This window comes from Schistocerca cancellata, chromosome 11, assembly GCF_023864275.1.
Source record: "Schistocerca cancellata isolate TAMUIC-IGC-003103 chromosome 11, iqSchCanc2.1, whole genome shotgun sequence".
Taxonomy (NCBI): Eukaryota; Metazoa; Arthropoda; class Insecta; order Orthoptera; family Acrididae; genus Schistocerca; species Schistocerca cancellata.
In genome coordinates, this window is record NC_064636.1 from 123,155,387 (window position 1) to 123,169,689 (window position 14,303).

The 14,303-nt window shown below is 38.0% G+C and overlaps 1 protein-coding gene across 1 annotated transcript in view; it reads right to left on the reverse strand.

The window, feature by feature from the left end:
* The window catches only part of LOC126108316 (uncharacterized), a 223,877-nt gene that overhangs the window by 90,739 nt on the left and 118,835 nt on the right, over positions 1-14,303 (reverse strand). The window contains exon 7 of the mRNA XM_049913536.1: positions 5,870-5,979. Coding sequence (XP_049769493.1) covers positions 5,870-5,979 — 110 coding nt within the window. The remainder of the gene's footprint in view (positions 1-5,869; positions 5,980-14,303) is intronic.

Below are 14,303 nucleotides of genomic sequence, written 5' to 3' on the forward strand. Positions count from 1 at the left end.
GGTTATTCTGACATTTCCCAGGGTACACATGATTGCAATTCGTATCTCTGTATTTATCATCAAACATTGCAATCTTCAGGCAGGCTCCTTTCGTGTACCCCATTATTAGATGAGGCACTAACTCTGGACAGATCATAATTATTTGTAGTAATGCAAATGCTTAAAAAATGTCCCATAGCATGCTTTACGGTAATATTTGTTGTAAATCAACTAACCTGAGTATAATCAAATAGACTTAGCTAATGGAACATCCACAGGGGGATACTGGTGCATCTCAATCTGTTCTTTATGAGACAATGTATGAATTGCATAGATCTATCTCATGTGCCATGCACTGTAACCAAAGATATGAAACTATGTCGATGTGCAACTGCCTAGCTCCAACGTGTACAAATTTATGGGTATAAATGTATGAGTGAGCTACACCTGCAGTCCTATGTGGCACACTATTTAACTTACCTTTAGTAAACGTAGCCACATTAAACATAAACCATAAAAAATTTTAATAGCAGGAATACGTAATACAGAATCCAAATAAGTAGCATGAATCTGCAAACTATTTTCACAATTTTATATTTTAGTGAAAAGCAGCTTTTCTAGCTTTATATGAAACCTGTATCATCTTCCAACAAACTTCATTCACTCAAGTAATTTCAAACAAAAAATACTCCCATTCTGTTTACAACAATATTTAAAATCATACTTTCTTGATTTATGATTCAGTTTGGACTCAAGATAACACTAACATTAGTCTTTCGACAGATGTCTAACAATACATGTTTCAAAAAGATCCATTTTGGACAGGAGTGCAAGGCAACAATTATAGTGTCTAAATGATGTTCCTAAGAACTTTTTGGTTATAAAATGCCACGCATATTAGCTTGAAGTGCAGTGGTGATAATGTGAAGACATTCATTACAGCCTTTATGAAATTTTCCACATATATTTCAGCAGAAAACATTTAAAAGTGGTCAGGAATATCATATGATGACGGCAATAATAACCGGTTACTAATGACATTTGTTTCAGTCTTATTATATAAATACCACATTACAACAATTAATGGCACTTTATTTTGACAAAGTACTATTGTCAATATTTCCCATTGCTTCTGTCACTTGAACTCTTATTTTAATATATCACTGTGGGTTACTTAATTTTTTTCAGAATCTTTAGAATCATCACAAGCGTATTTTCAGTGATGAGTCCATTAAAATAGAAGAGTTACAAGCCAGAATTTAAGCTTCATGTGAGTATAGTATTGTAAGTTTGTGAATTCAAGGCTCTGTTCTTACCTGAATAATAATAGTAATGATGTTTGTCTCAGCAAGCATTACTGAGAGAACAAAATATTTTTGTTTTGATTAAAATAGACCTACCACAAAAAGCACAGTACCAACAGGAACTGAAGTAGAAATATGCAAATAAGTAGCTGGAGTCAATAGTGTAACAACATTACTAGAATGAAACAATTTAAAATCCATGCAATTTCCTTCCAAGTCACAACCAAAATTTCTAATGAAGTGTGTATGAGGATGGTAGCCGACAAACTATGAATAGATCAGCATTCCCTAAATATTTAAAAGCCACTGCAGTATTGTAGCCTAGATAGCAGCACACAATTATGTCGCAAGAACCATCATGAGAGATACATTCTCATTACAGTAAAAAGACACACAGCTGAAAGTGTCGCAAACTTCAGAAATGCCTATCACTTAATAAAAATAGTCTCAAATTTGGAAAGTATGACAAAACTTAATAAACGAACTACCTTACACCAATAAGAAATTGGTGAGAAATCGAAAACACTGACCAAAAACAAACATTATGAAATATAAGACAAAGCATTAGTAAAGATTTCTGAAAACCTCACATTTAGTCAGAGAAATTATGGAAAATACACACTATGAAGTCATGTTTAAAGCAGATAAAAGACAACGAAAAAAATCAGGTTAAAACAAAGCAATTAGAAAGAAAGCAAATTTAATAAATTAACTTATTACAATAAAAATTATGCATTTGGATTAAATTCATATTCTAGTAATCACACTGAGCTCTTATAACTGTCCTCATGTTTATACAAACAATTGGAATTATAATCTGACACTACATCATGACAGTTTTCCCACTGATGTTTGTACAGTAGTTACATGATATTTAAAAACAGACAAATAATTAAAAGATTTGATGCATAGAATTAATCATCATTTAATCAGAATTATGTACAGGGATTTTTAATACAAATATTTTTCACAAGAAATATGGCACTTAAACTGACAATAGTATATTGGCATAAAATTTAATGAAACATGAAAATTTGAATTACTACATAATTTACCAAAAGATCCTTTTGTGTCAAGATACACTGTTGATCCAAATCATTGTACCCACTTCCCTAGGAGGAGTGTGTGCTACCCAGTGGCATTTTTGTTATGTCAAGTAGTAACGAAACTATATAACCAGCAATGAATGGGTGATCATTCTAGTTACAGTATGTGTAAAAAAACTGGCATAAATAACTTTGCCAAAGAGCCGATGGTTTTGCCTGGTGCCTGGGTACGTGCAGCTAAAAAACAGTGAATCTGGTTGGCTGCTCAGATGCTTCTATCATTAGCCTCTATGGAACATCTTTGAAAGATGGTATATCCACAAGTTGACAAAAGGTTGTAGGGTTACCATGCATTACCTAGAACAAGGAGATCAGAACCTAGCTGCTCTGTAAAATTGGATTGATGGCAATCTGTGGAGACAGGAGAAAATGCTTGAGCAGGCACATGAGTTTCAAGCTATTCAGCAGACACTGTTGAACATGAGGCCCCAAGTTATATAACAGCTTTGTATTCCCATGTTGATCTAACAACATTGTCAGTTACTATAGTAATACAAATGGGATAATTGAGATTGGACTGCATACCAATAAAGATGTGTCACGTGTTGGGATAAGTGACATTTCTTGTGGACCAGGTCAATGGTTGTGCCCTGATGTTCCATCACCCAGATGAACAGTCGTTCAACACATGCACAACACAACAGGTGCAGAAAGTTGGGGGCAATGTCATGCTATAGGGGATATTCATATGAGACGCCAAGAAACAGCTGGTCATAATTGGAAGCACCATGACAGATGTGGAGAACACGAACATAATTGCAACCTCTGTGTCACTTAATGGTTGATGTATTCCCTGGTCACAATCACAAGGTCAGAATCACACTGTAATGGTTTGAGCATCATGATAGCTCACACTGTTGTCTTTCCCACCTCATTAAATCATTATGAAACGAATTTGGGATGCTATTGCACACCAACTACACAGCAACAAACTGATAGCCTGCAGTAAATGGGAACTGTGTGAGGTGTGTGTAGACATATAGTCCAATTTACTAGTGGAAAACTAACAGAGAACTAATGAGTCCATACCATACAGAAGCACTGTTGTATTGCAGTCTGAAAGTGCTACTAGGCAGATGATTACAATTTTTGCCTGATCTCTGCATACTTGCCACCATCAGTTATTTCCTAATGTAGAAGTAGCACAGATAGTTCACATGTGTGCAAATTTTGATCACACAAACAGCATTACTATCAAGAAGGCATACCTCAGTAACATGTTTGCATAATCATGATATTTTTGTATCTTTCTCCATCGTTGAGAAAAATAGCCTGAGTGATGGACGTGTAATAAACACGTTTATGCTGTCGCCTGGGTACTGCCTACAGCTTCATGAATATTGAAATGGCAGTTTCTTTCAAATAATTAGCAACATACTGGTAAATTCTCTTGAAGAATATGGAGTCGTGATTACTGCATAGGACTTCTACTCAAACAAGTAACAGATATGTCTCAATGCACCAATTTCTGGTAGACAGATCGTTATAGCATGGAGCATTTACAGCAAAAAATTGCAATGTGTGCTTCATATATTGTATTTAGTATGCAACTTCTTTGAACATGAAGCTGTGAAAACGGATTTGTCATATTTTTTGTGACCTTTCTGTAGCACATGCGAACAATATTCATAACGCACTTGTGGTCTCCTTTGAACATGTTTAAGTCTACAGACCTCAACAATACTTTGAGTGGTCTCTACGTAATGTGTATTATTGCATGCTTCTAAAGATGATAGACCGGATTAAAAGATTCCCAGAAAATATCACATCTGTGTAGCCTTCTTTTCAGTGTGTAGTGATAGCTGTTTCTTGAGGTTACTCGAGTTTTTATACAATTTGCCAAAAATACTACATTTGTGTGGTCGTTTACCGGTGTGTACTAATGATTTCCTTGAGATTACCAGAGTAAGAAAAATGTTTGCCGCAAGTATCATATTTGTAGGGGCTCATTTCTGCGTGTATTTTCAGATGACCCAGTTCTGAAAACGATTTGCCACCAACATTGACTTTGTGTGGTCCCTGTTCAGTGTGTATTAATTCGTGTTTCTTGAGACTGCCCCATTGAGGAAACGATTTACACAACACTATATTTGTAGGGTCTCTTCCCAATGTGTGTCAACAAATGCCTCTTGAGATGGCCCGACTGTGTAAATGATTTTCCACAAACTTCGCATTCGTGGGGTCTCTTTCCTGTGTGTATTAACAAGTGGGTCTTGAGATGGCCCGGCAGAGTGAACGATTTTCCACAAACACCGCATTCATGGGGTCTCTTTCCTGTGTGTATTAACAAGTGGGTCTTGAGATGGCCCGACAGAGTGAACGATTTTCCACAAACACCGCATTCATGGGGTCTCGTTCCTGTGTGTATTAATTCGTGTACCTTGAGATTGCCCGAACGAATAAACGATTTTCCACAAACAGTACATTTGTAGGATCTCTTACCAGTGTGTATTAATCTGTGGCTCTTGAGATGTCTCGACTTAGTAAAAGATTTTCCACAAACATCGCACTCGTGGGGTCTCTTTCTGGTGTGTATTACGTTTTGGGTCTTGAGATGGCCCGACTGAGTAAACGATTTTCCAGAAACACCACATTCATGGGGTCTCTTTCCTTTATGTATTAATTCATGTCTTTTGAGATTGCTCGACTGAGTAAACGATTTTCCACAAACACAGCATTCGTGGGGTCTCTTTCCCGTGTGTATTAATTCATGTGCCTTGAGACTGCCCGAAAGAATAAACGATTTTCCACAAACACCGCATTCATGGGGTCTCTTTCCTGTATGTATTAATTCGTGTCTTTTGAGATGGCTCGACTGAGTAAACGATTTTCCACAAACATGGCATTCGTGGGGTCTCTTTGCCGTGTGTATTAATTCGTGTACCTTGAGACTATTTGAACGATTAAACAATTTGCCACAAACATCACATTTGTGACGTGTCTTTGCACTTAGCACAGTGTGGACATTAACATGATCACTTGTACGCAAAATTCCATAGTCATCACATCTGAGTTGCTCTGCAACTTGTGTCACAGTATGTGTATTGCTTGTGTCACTAAAGGATTTCCTTAAAGTTTTCGTGGTTTCCTTGGATGAAGATTGCTTCTCAGTCTGTTCCACGATTTCTTCTCGTACACTTTCTAAGGAGATGATGTTTTCATGGTAATCACTGCATTCAAGATTCTCACTGTTGGCAGCTGATAATGCTTGGTCACCCTCACTCATTCTCAAATGTTCTTTCAAGCTGTCATCAGTGGGCAATACCTCACCACATGATTTACACACACATGCAGGTGCCTGCACACCATCAATGTGGATGAAGATATGCATTATGAGTCTGTATTTTGAAGGGAAGCTCTGTAGGCAGAAACTACAGTTAAACTTATGGAATTCCTTTTCCCTGATGCTACAACTTGATCTCGTGCCACATAAGCTGTCTTCATGTGAAGTCCGTAACTTGGTATAGTTATGAGACATACTGAAATCTGTTGACATCTCTGTATCTATCTCCTGATCGTCATCGACTAGTCCTTGATGAAATGCTTCTTGGTACGAAACGTTACAGCTGTCACCAGCACTTTGAATGAAACTGAGGAAGGAGAAAAGAGGTGTGAAATGTTGATTTACATGATACAAAAAACAGTATTTCGCCATCCACAGAATCAGGGACTATAAACCGAAAGAAAAAAATGTATGGGTGTCACAGATAGCTTATTCAGTACATGTAAGTGATTTAAAATTATCATGACATTCTGCCAGAGCAATACAATTTTTATAAGGCAAATGATCACAGGAAATTCAATAACGACCAGTCTCATTCAGTGCTGACTGGGTTTCCTAATTTTTTAGTAGGTACTGTTGTTTAAAAAAGTCTTGTAATATTTTTAAAATACTGTTCAACAATCTTTTAGATCAAATTATTACTTTTATTAGATATAATATCCCCCAGTTCTTGACGTAACAGTTTCCACCCAAAAATAAAGGAAAAGAAAATAGAAATCAATTATTTTAAAATAAAAATAAATCACTCTCTCCAAGTGGATCTTTCTTTGATTTGGAGAACACTTTGAGCTTAGAGTATAAATTCTTAAAAGCACTCATGATAAATTTATTTCACAAAGCAATTAAGCATGGCATTTTATTTGATTCCAAATGAATCCCCAACTACCACAAACATCACATTTATTATTGGCTAGGTAGTATGGCCATCAACCAGGTGGACTACACCTGTACAGGAACACATACATAAATTTCCAGACTGATGAACAAATGTGAATGACACACACAAATTATTCCGAATTTAGAGTGCGTTGTTAGCAGCACAGCTTATGTTTAGCCCTTTCTAATTGACATATTGTCTGTCAGGCAGGATGCCAATGCAGTTACAGCCTCCCATTCGATAGTATCTTCACAACTCCTGGTCCCCTGGAGTTTCAATACATCCTCAACTGAATCACACACCCCTATCAATGGTGACATCAGCACAAGTCATGTACAGTCCATCCTACCATAGTCTCCTGCGAGCAAGTGATGGCAGTAGGCGCATGGTCTACCCGTGTGATATCTGGGTATAATCATTCCACCTGCAGCTACCCCATTCCATCACAATAGAACTGGACATCTTTGAGCTTCCCAATGAGGTCACTGGAGTGTGGATATGGCTGTGGGTGTGTAGGAGCATGCACATACTTGCATGCTATTATTCTATCCTGATTGCTGCTTTAGACTGTTTTGTCTTTTGATGGATATGTGGTTTCAAGTAACCAATGACAGCGAAACATTACAGTTTGATTTCATCAAAAACTGAAATTTTGCTGCCGTAGATGGCTATGCAGAGAAACATTTTAAGAAATATTTCTGTCTTGAGTTCGCTCATAGAGGTTAGCCTTAAAAGCTCTGAACAAAATAATCATGATCTCAGTTGTGCTGCAGATTGTTAATCTTTGTTTTCTTGGATATACTGCACCTCATATAGTTGTGGTAAGGTTATGACATAAGTTTAAATTCAAGGCTACAAAAGGCTGTCTAAAATCATCAGACACTAAGTTAATGTAGAATATTGTATCCCACTGACTACAGTACTGTATGTTGAATACCCTTTTGGGTATGCCCTATGTAGGTATATTTCTTATACAGTCGCTTCCACATCTGCCGGATTATAAGAGTAGATGCCTGGTGTGCCCATAATCAACGTGGCTGAAAACACCCCCCACTTTCAAAGCTTGCAGATAGCATAGATGGCAGGCACTGACTTTCCCGAACACTCCTATGTAAACATATACAAGGAGGACACAGCCACAATTACACATATTTCCCACATATCAGATAAGGGAAAGGCAGTGTATTCCAGCCATTCACATTCTCAGGGTGGAGCAATATCCTTCAAATGTACACTGGATGTGAGTGCGCAGTTTCTTGGATTCTACAGACGAAGTATGCCACATGCTGATCGAATTTTTCTTGTCATTTGGCTTACACCTTACAGTAATTATTGTGCAATGTATCATTTTCGCCTGGGTTCAGTAGAACAGGCAAGATTGCTTTCTCACATAAAGCGGAAATTTTCCTTCTAGTTCAGCTGTTATGTGGCACTACTTGAAAATAAAAAGTCATATCTAGGTTTCTTGTGGCATTACATCCACCCTGTCTGAGCTATCTCCTTTTCTCCCCTCAGGTTTTTAGATTTGTTCCTGACTGATACAGCAGTTTCATGGGATATCACAACAATAGTAAATCCTCCTCATCATTACTCATACTTTTGTTGAGCCAGCAGACAAAAGAAATGACAGACAGCTGTTCTGGGCTAAATATTCACTGTAGATGAACAACATTGGAACTATCACCACGCTTTGCACGAGGTGAATACTGTGGGTTGACACTCACTTCCACAACAGGACAAGTGCACCAACAGTGTGGTGAATCTACCTTGCAATAACCATAGTCTGGCAAGATTTAAGCAATTTTGAATATCTCCAGATGGTAAAACAATCCTCTGTTTGCTCCATGTGGTACCCACCTCAGTGACCTTTTGACATACCTATGTGTGTAGGTTACAATTATAATGAAGCAGGATTAGAGATTAGTTGTGAGAAAATGAATAACTGTGCTGAAGTAAATTCTAGCACTTGTAATCAGAAGACATAGCTCATCTCACAACGCACCAGGAGATGCTGGTATTACACGTGCATATTACTGACATTAATATCTCCTACAAATGAAATGGCTGGCAAAATTTTAGGGCAATATTAGCAATGCTTCTTGCAAAGAGGATCTTGGCAAATCAAAACAAAATCTATTGTTATCATTGAGTAACTGCCCTAAGAATTCATACAGCTAGTGTCTGATCTCAGTCCTCACTTATCCCTCACACACAGCAAATAATACAGGTTGCCCATCCAGCTGTCCTTACCCCCACTGGAAACCAGTCAGATACTGTGCCCTGACAGCATGGGAGTATTGAAACATTTACAAAGTGACTCGCATGAAATACAGTGATCTTCTACAGATAAAAAGTGTCATTTACTCAACATGTGCTATCAAAACATGAATGTTCCATTGCAGTATAATAGTAATTAAACCAATGATAAGCTTTTGTGTTATTACTACAAGGCATTAGGGAGATGACAATTTGAAGGTTTTCACTGTGGAACTTTATGGTTCCATCACAAAACCATTAATATTTGCATCACATGTGATTCATGGGATATAGGGTATTTGTACCTGATGCTCTGAAAGTGCCAAGTCTCATTATTTGGACAGTTATTATCTTATATGTTTTTTCTCCAGTGAGTATGGTGGTGGTGTAGGTTTCAAGTATTTTCTATCTTGTTCTTTTGGGATAGAGTAGAACATCAAGTAACACCCCCCATCAGTTGCCACAACCCTCAAGCCATCATCAAATGTTTTCTTGAAGACATTGCTAGTGAAACTTCCAACACTGAATATACCAAGATGTCCCATTGGAACAACCTTCCCATAACGAAAGTGAATGACACAGCAAATATCCTAGTCTTTTGCTGGACAGTCATGGTTCAAGCTGGTAGAATTGTTGCAACACATATGTTCCTGATTCATATACAGCTTTCTGATATTTCTCATAGAGTTCTTGTCCTTTAAATGACACAATGAAATCCCACAACAAAGCTTGTGATATTTGGGACTTATGGCATCATGTCAAGATTGATTACGTGAGCAGTAACACATGCTGTTAACCCTTATGAACTTCAGTTTAATATTATATCTCTTAACTGCATCTTACCATTTTAGTTATTCATAATTTTCCTCAAGAATGTGTTGCCTCATTTCTACCAGCCCTTCTTAATTGCTGTGTAACGTCTGAAAAATAACTTATGATAAACAGTAACTATAGTGTTGTGAGAATATATGATATTTAGTGTAAAATTAAAAAGTCTATCAGCATCTCCACGGCACAATATCATGATTTCCTAATTTTGTTACGTTTTGGTAATAGCTAAGTTATTTGACATGTTTCAGTTGTGTGGCACCCACTTACCATATTAAACATTTATCTTGCCAAAGTGAAGTGACATGCCTGCCTTAATGAAACTGGGAGACATACAGTATATAAAACTGCAATGGAAGGATATCTACGGAGAGTCCACACGCTAACATGAGGTTAATGAAGATGGATGGCCGGTCTTTCTAGTAGTACAGGTACCAGCCACAACCATACCGTATGCTAGGGAAATTATTTTGCAATTCCTGAGGACATGGTGCTCTGCTGTATAGTTTAATGATAATGACATCCAAATGGGTAAAATATTCTAGTAGCAATATAGCCTCCCAATAAGATCTCTGGGAGGGGGCTACTCTGGTGGATATCATCAGGGGAAAGAAACAATATCACTATAAGTGAGAGTGTGGAATGTTAAGTCCCTTGATTGATTAGGTGAGTCAGAGAACATGAAATCAGAAATGGATAAGTTGAAATTTGATATGGTGGGAATTAGTGTGGTGCATGGGAGGAAGAACAACATTTCTGGTTAGGTGGGTGCAGAGTTATCAACACAAAATGAAATAGGAGTAATGCATGAGTAGAAGTAATTATAAGTAATAATACAGAAAAGTAGGTAAACTATTATGAACAATACTGTTGACTCCAAAACGGCCTTGCTGTGCTGGTACTGCAGACGGCTGAAAGCAAGGGGAAACTACAGCCGTAATTTTTCCCGAGGACAAGCTGCTTTACTGTATGATTAAATGATGATGGCGTCCTCTTGGGTAAAATATTCCGGAGGTAAAATAGTTCCCCATTCGGATCTCTGGGCGAGGACTACTCAGGAGGACGTCGTTATCAGGAGAAAGAAAACTGGCGTTCTACGGATCGGAGCGTGGAATGTCCGATCCCTTAATCGGGCAGGAAGGTTAGAAAATTTAAAAAGGGAAATGGATAGGTTAAAGTTAGATATAGTGGGAATTAGTGAAGTTCGGTGGCAGGAGGAACAAGACTTTTGGTCAGGTGATTACAGGGTTATAAATACAAAATCAAGTAGGGGTAATGCAGGAGTAGGTTTAATAATGAATAAAAAAATAGGAGTGCGGGTTAGCTACTACAAACAGCATAGTGAACGCATTATTGTGGCCAAGAAAAACACAAAGCCCATGCCTACTACAGTAGTACAAGTTTATATGCCAACTAGCTCTGCAGATGATGAAGAAATTGATGAAATGTATGACGAGATAAAAGAAATTATTCAGGTAGTGAAGGGAGACGAAAATTTAATAGTCATGGGTGACTGGAATTCGTCAGTAGGAAAAGGGAGAGAAGGAAACATAGTAGGTGAATATGGATTGAGGGGAATATGGATTGAAAGAGGAAGCCGCCTTGTAGAATTTTGCACAGAGCATAACTTAATCATAGCTAACACTTGGTTCAAGAATCATAAAAGAAGCTTGTATACCTGGAAGAATCCTGGAGATACTAAAAGGTATCAGATAGATTATATAATGGTAAGACAGAGACTTAGGAACCAGGTTTTAAATTGTAAGACATTTCCAGGGGCAGATGTGGATTCTGACCACAATCTCTTGGTTATGAACTGCAGATTGAAACTGAAGAAACTGCAAAAAGGTGGGAATTTAAGGAGATGGGACCTGGATAAACTGAAAGAACCAGAGGTTGTAGAGAGTTTCAGGGGGAGCATAAGGGAACAATTGACACGCATGGGGGAAAGAAATACAGTAGAAGAAGAATGGGTAGCTCTGAGGGATGAAGTAGTGAAGGCAGCAGAGGATCAAGTAGGTAAAAAGACGAGGGCTAATAGAAATCCTTGGGTAACAGAAGAAATATTGAATTTAATTGATGAAAGGAGAAAAAATAAAAATGCAGTAACTGAAGCAGGCAAAAAGGAATACAAACGTCTCAAAAATGATATCGACAGGAAATGCAAAATGGCTAAGCAGGGATGGCTAGAGGACAAATGTAAGGATGTAGAGGCTTGTCTCACTAGGGGTAAGATAGATACTGCCTACAGGAAAATTAAAGAGACCTTTGGAGAAAAGAGAACCAGTTGCATGAATATCAAGAGCTCAGATGGGAACCCAGTTCTAAGGAAAGAAGGGAAAGTAGAAAGGTGGAAGTAGTGTATAGTCGTCTATACAGGGGCCATGTTCTTGAGGACACTTATGGTAATGGAAGAGGATGTAGATGAAGATGAAATGGGAGATATGATTCTGCGTGAAGAGTTTGACAGAGCACTGAAAGACCTGAGTCGAAACAAGGCCCCGGCCGAAGACAACATTCCATTAGAACTACTGATGGCCTTGGGAGAACCAGTCATGACAAAAGTCTACCATCTGGTGAGCAAGATGTATGAGACAGGCGAAATACCCTCAGACTTCAAGAAGAATATAATAATTCCAATCCCAAAGAAAGCAGGTGTTGACAGATGTGAAAATTACCGAACTATCAGTTTAATAAGTCACAGCTGTCGAAAGACAGTGTCTTGAAAGGAGGATATAAGATGAACATCAACAAAATCAAAACGAGGATAATGGAATGTAGTCAAATTAGATCGGGTGATGCTGAGGGGATTAGATTAGGAAATGAGACACTTAGAGTAGTAAAGGAGTTTTGCTATTTAGGGAGTAAAATAACTGAGGATGGTCGAAGTAGAGAGGATATAAAATGTAAACTGGCAATGGCAAGGAAATCGTTTCTGAAGAAGAGAAATTTGTTAACATCGAGTATAGATTTAAGTGTCAGGAAGTCGTTTCTGAAAGTATTTGTATGGAGAGTAGGCATGTATGGAAGTGGAATATGGACGATAACTAGTTTGGACAAGAAGAGAATAGAAGCTTTCGAAATGTGGTGCTACAGAAGAATGCTGAAGATAAGGTGGGTAGATCACCTAACTAATGAGGAGGTATTGAATAGGATTGGGGAGAAGAGAACTTTGTCGCACAACTTGACCAGAAGACGGGATCGGTTGGTAGGACATGTTTTGGGGCATCAAGGGATCACAAATTTAGCATTGGAGGGCACTGTGGAGGGTAAAAATCGTAGAGGGAGACCAAGAGATGAATACACTAAGCAGATTCAGAAGGATGTAGGTTGCAGTAGGTACTGGGAGATGATGAAGCTTGCACAGGATAGAGTAGCATGGAGAGCTGCATCAAACCAGTCTGAGGACTGAAGACCACAACAACAAGAACACTGTTGACTCAGTTCCATAGGCAACACAGATAAAAAGGCAAAACTATCTATAATTGTACAGGCACATATAATTACTAGCTCTGTCAATTATGAAGAACTTAAAAGAATATATAAGCTTGTACCTAGATAAAATTTTGAAGTGGAGCAAGCCTTCAACCATTAGGATTAAAAACAGTGAATTTCACAAAAAGGAGAAACATAGTGCCCTATTACTACACTCATAAATTTTTGAATGTAGCAATATGTGAAGATACCAATGGTATCATCACACTGGTTCAGTTGTAGGTACAGCAGTCAGTCCATTGCTGGGATACCACAGAAAACCAATGCTTTCAAAACAACTGTGTGACTCACCTCAGAACATTGCTAAAGGGTGTGTGATGCCTATCAAATAGGTCTAACCAGGGATATTAATCTTTTACTTCACATTGCTTTGCAAGGAACAGATATAGATCTAGACATAGCGGTCACACTCATCTGTGAGCATTTACTAGGTGAAAAATGGTAAATGTTTACCATGGATATACACAGTAAATGCAGAATTGAATCATTTCCAAAAAATGATTTTGCAACCTCATGAGTCCAGCCTTCCTATACAACAGGTCAAGTGGCTACTACAGTTCAAACACCAAAAAAGCACAGCCACAATTTGGGATGAGAACATCTTGTGCCAGGAAAAAAGAGCTTTACTGAACACAAAGGAAGATCTGATAGTGCATTACAGACAGTACAGCAGAATATTTCACTATGCACAGTTTGTTGTCTTCTGAAGTAGTTAGAGCTCTGTCTACCTTGCACAAGATACTTAAGTCCAAGGAGTTATTCTTCCCTTGCTCTTACTTCCATTCTGTATCATGGTTATTTTAGAGAATAAGAATATTAGGAAAATTATTAACACAATTGATAACATTTGTCCTGTAATTTCACTCTAGTTCTGTGGTGACAAAACTTTCCTTCTATGATCGAAGCACAACTGATCAGTATTCATTTTACTGTCATTGCCAGATAAATCACTGTCAGTTTTGCTCCCAAATCAGCCAAGTTTGCAATGTGTGCATTAAGTCCTTTTGGGGAATTGTACTGTGTGAGATTTCCCAAATTCAGACATTGGTAATTCTAGGCATCCTTTGTTGTAGCTCCTCAAGTCACAAAAGATGACTCACCAGTTAAGTCTTCATGGCCTTACTAAAGCTGACTACAGCAGCTGCTGAAATTTAAGATCATGATGGTGGCCTGTA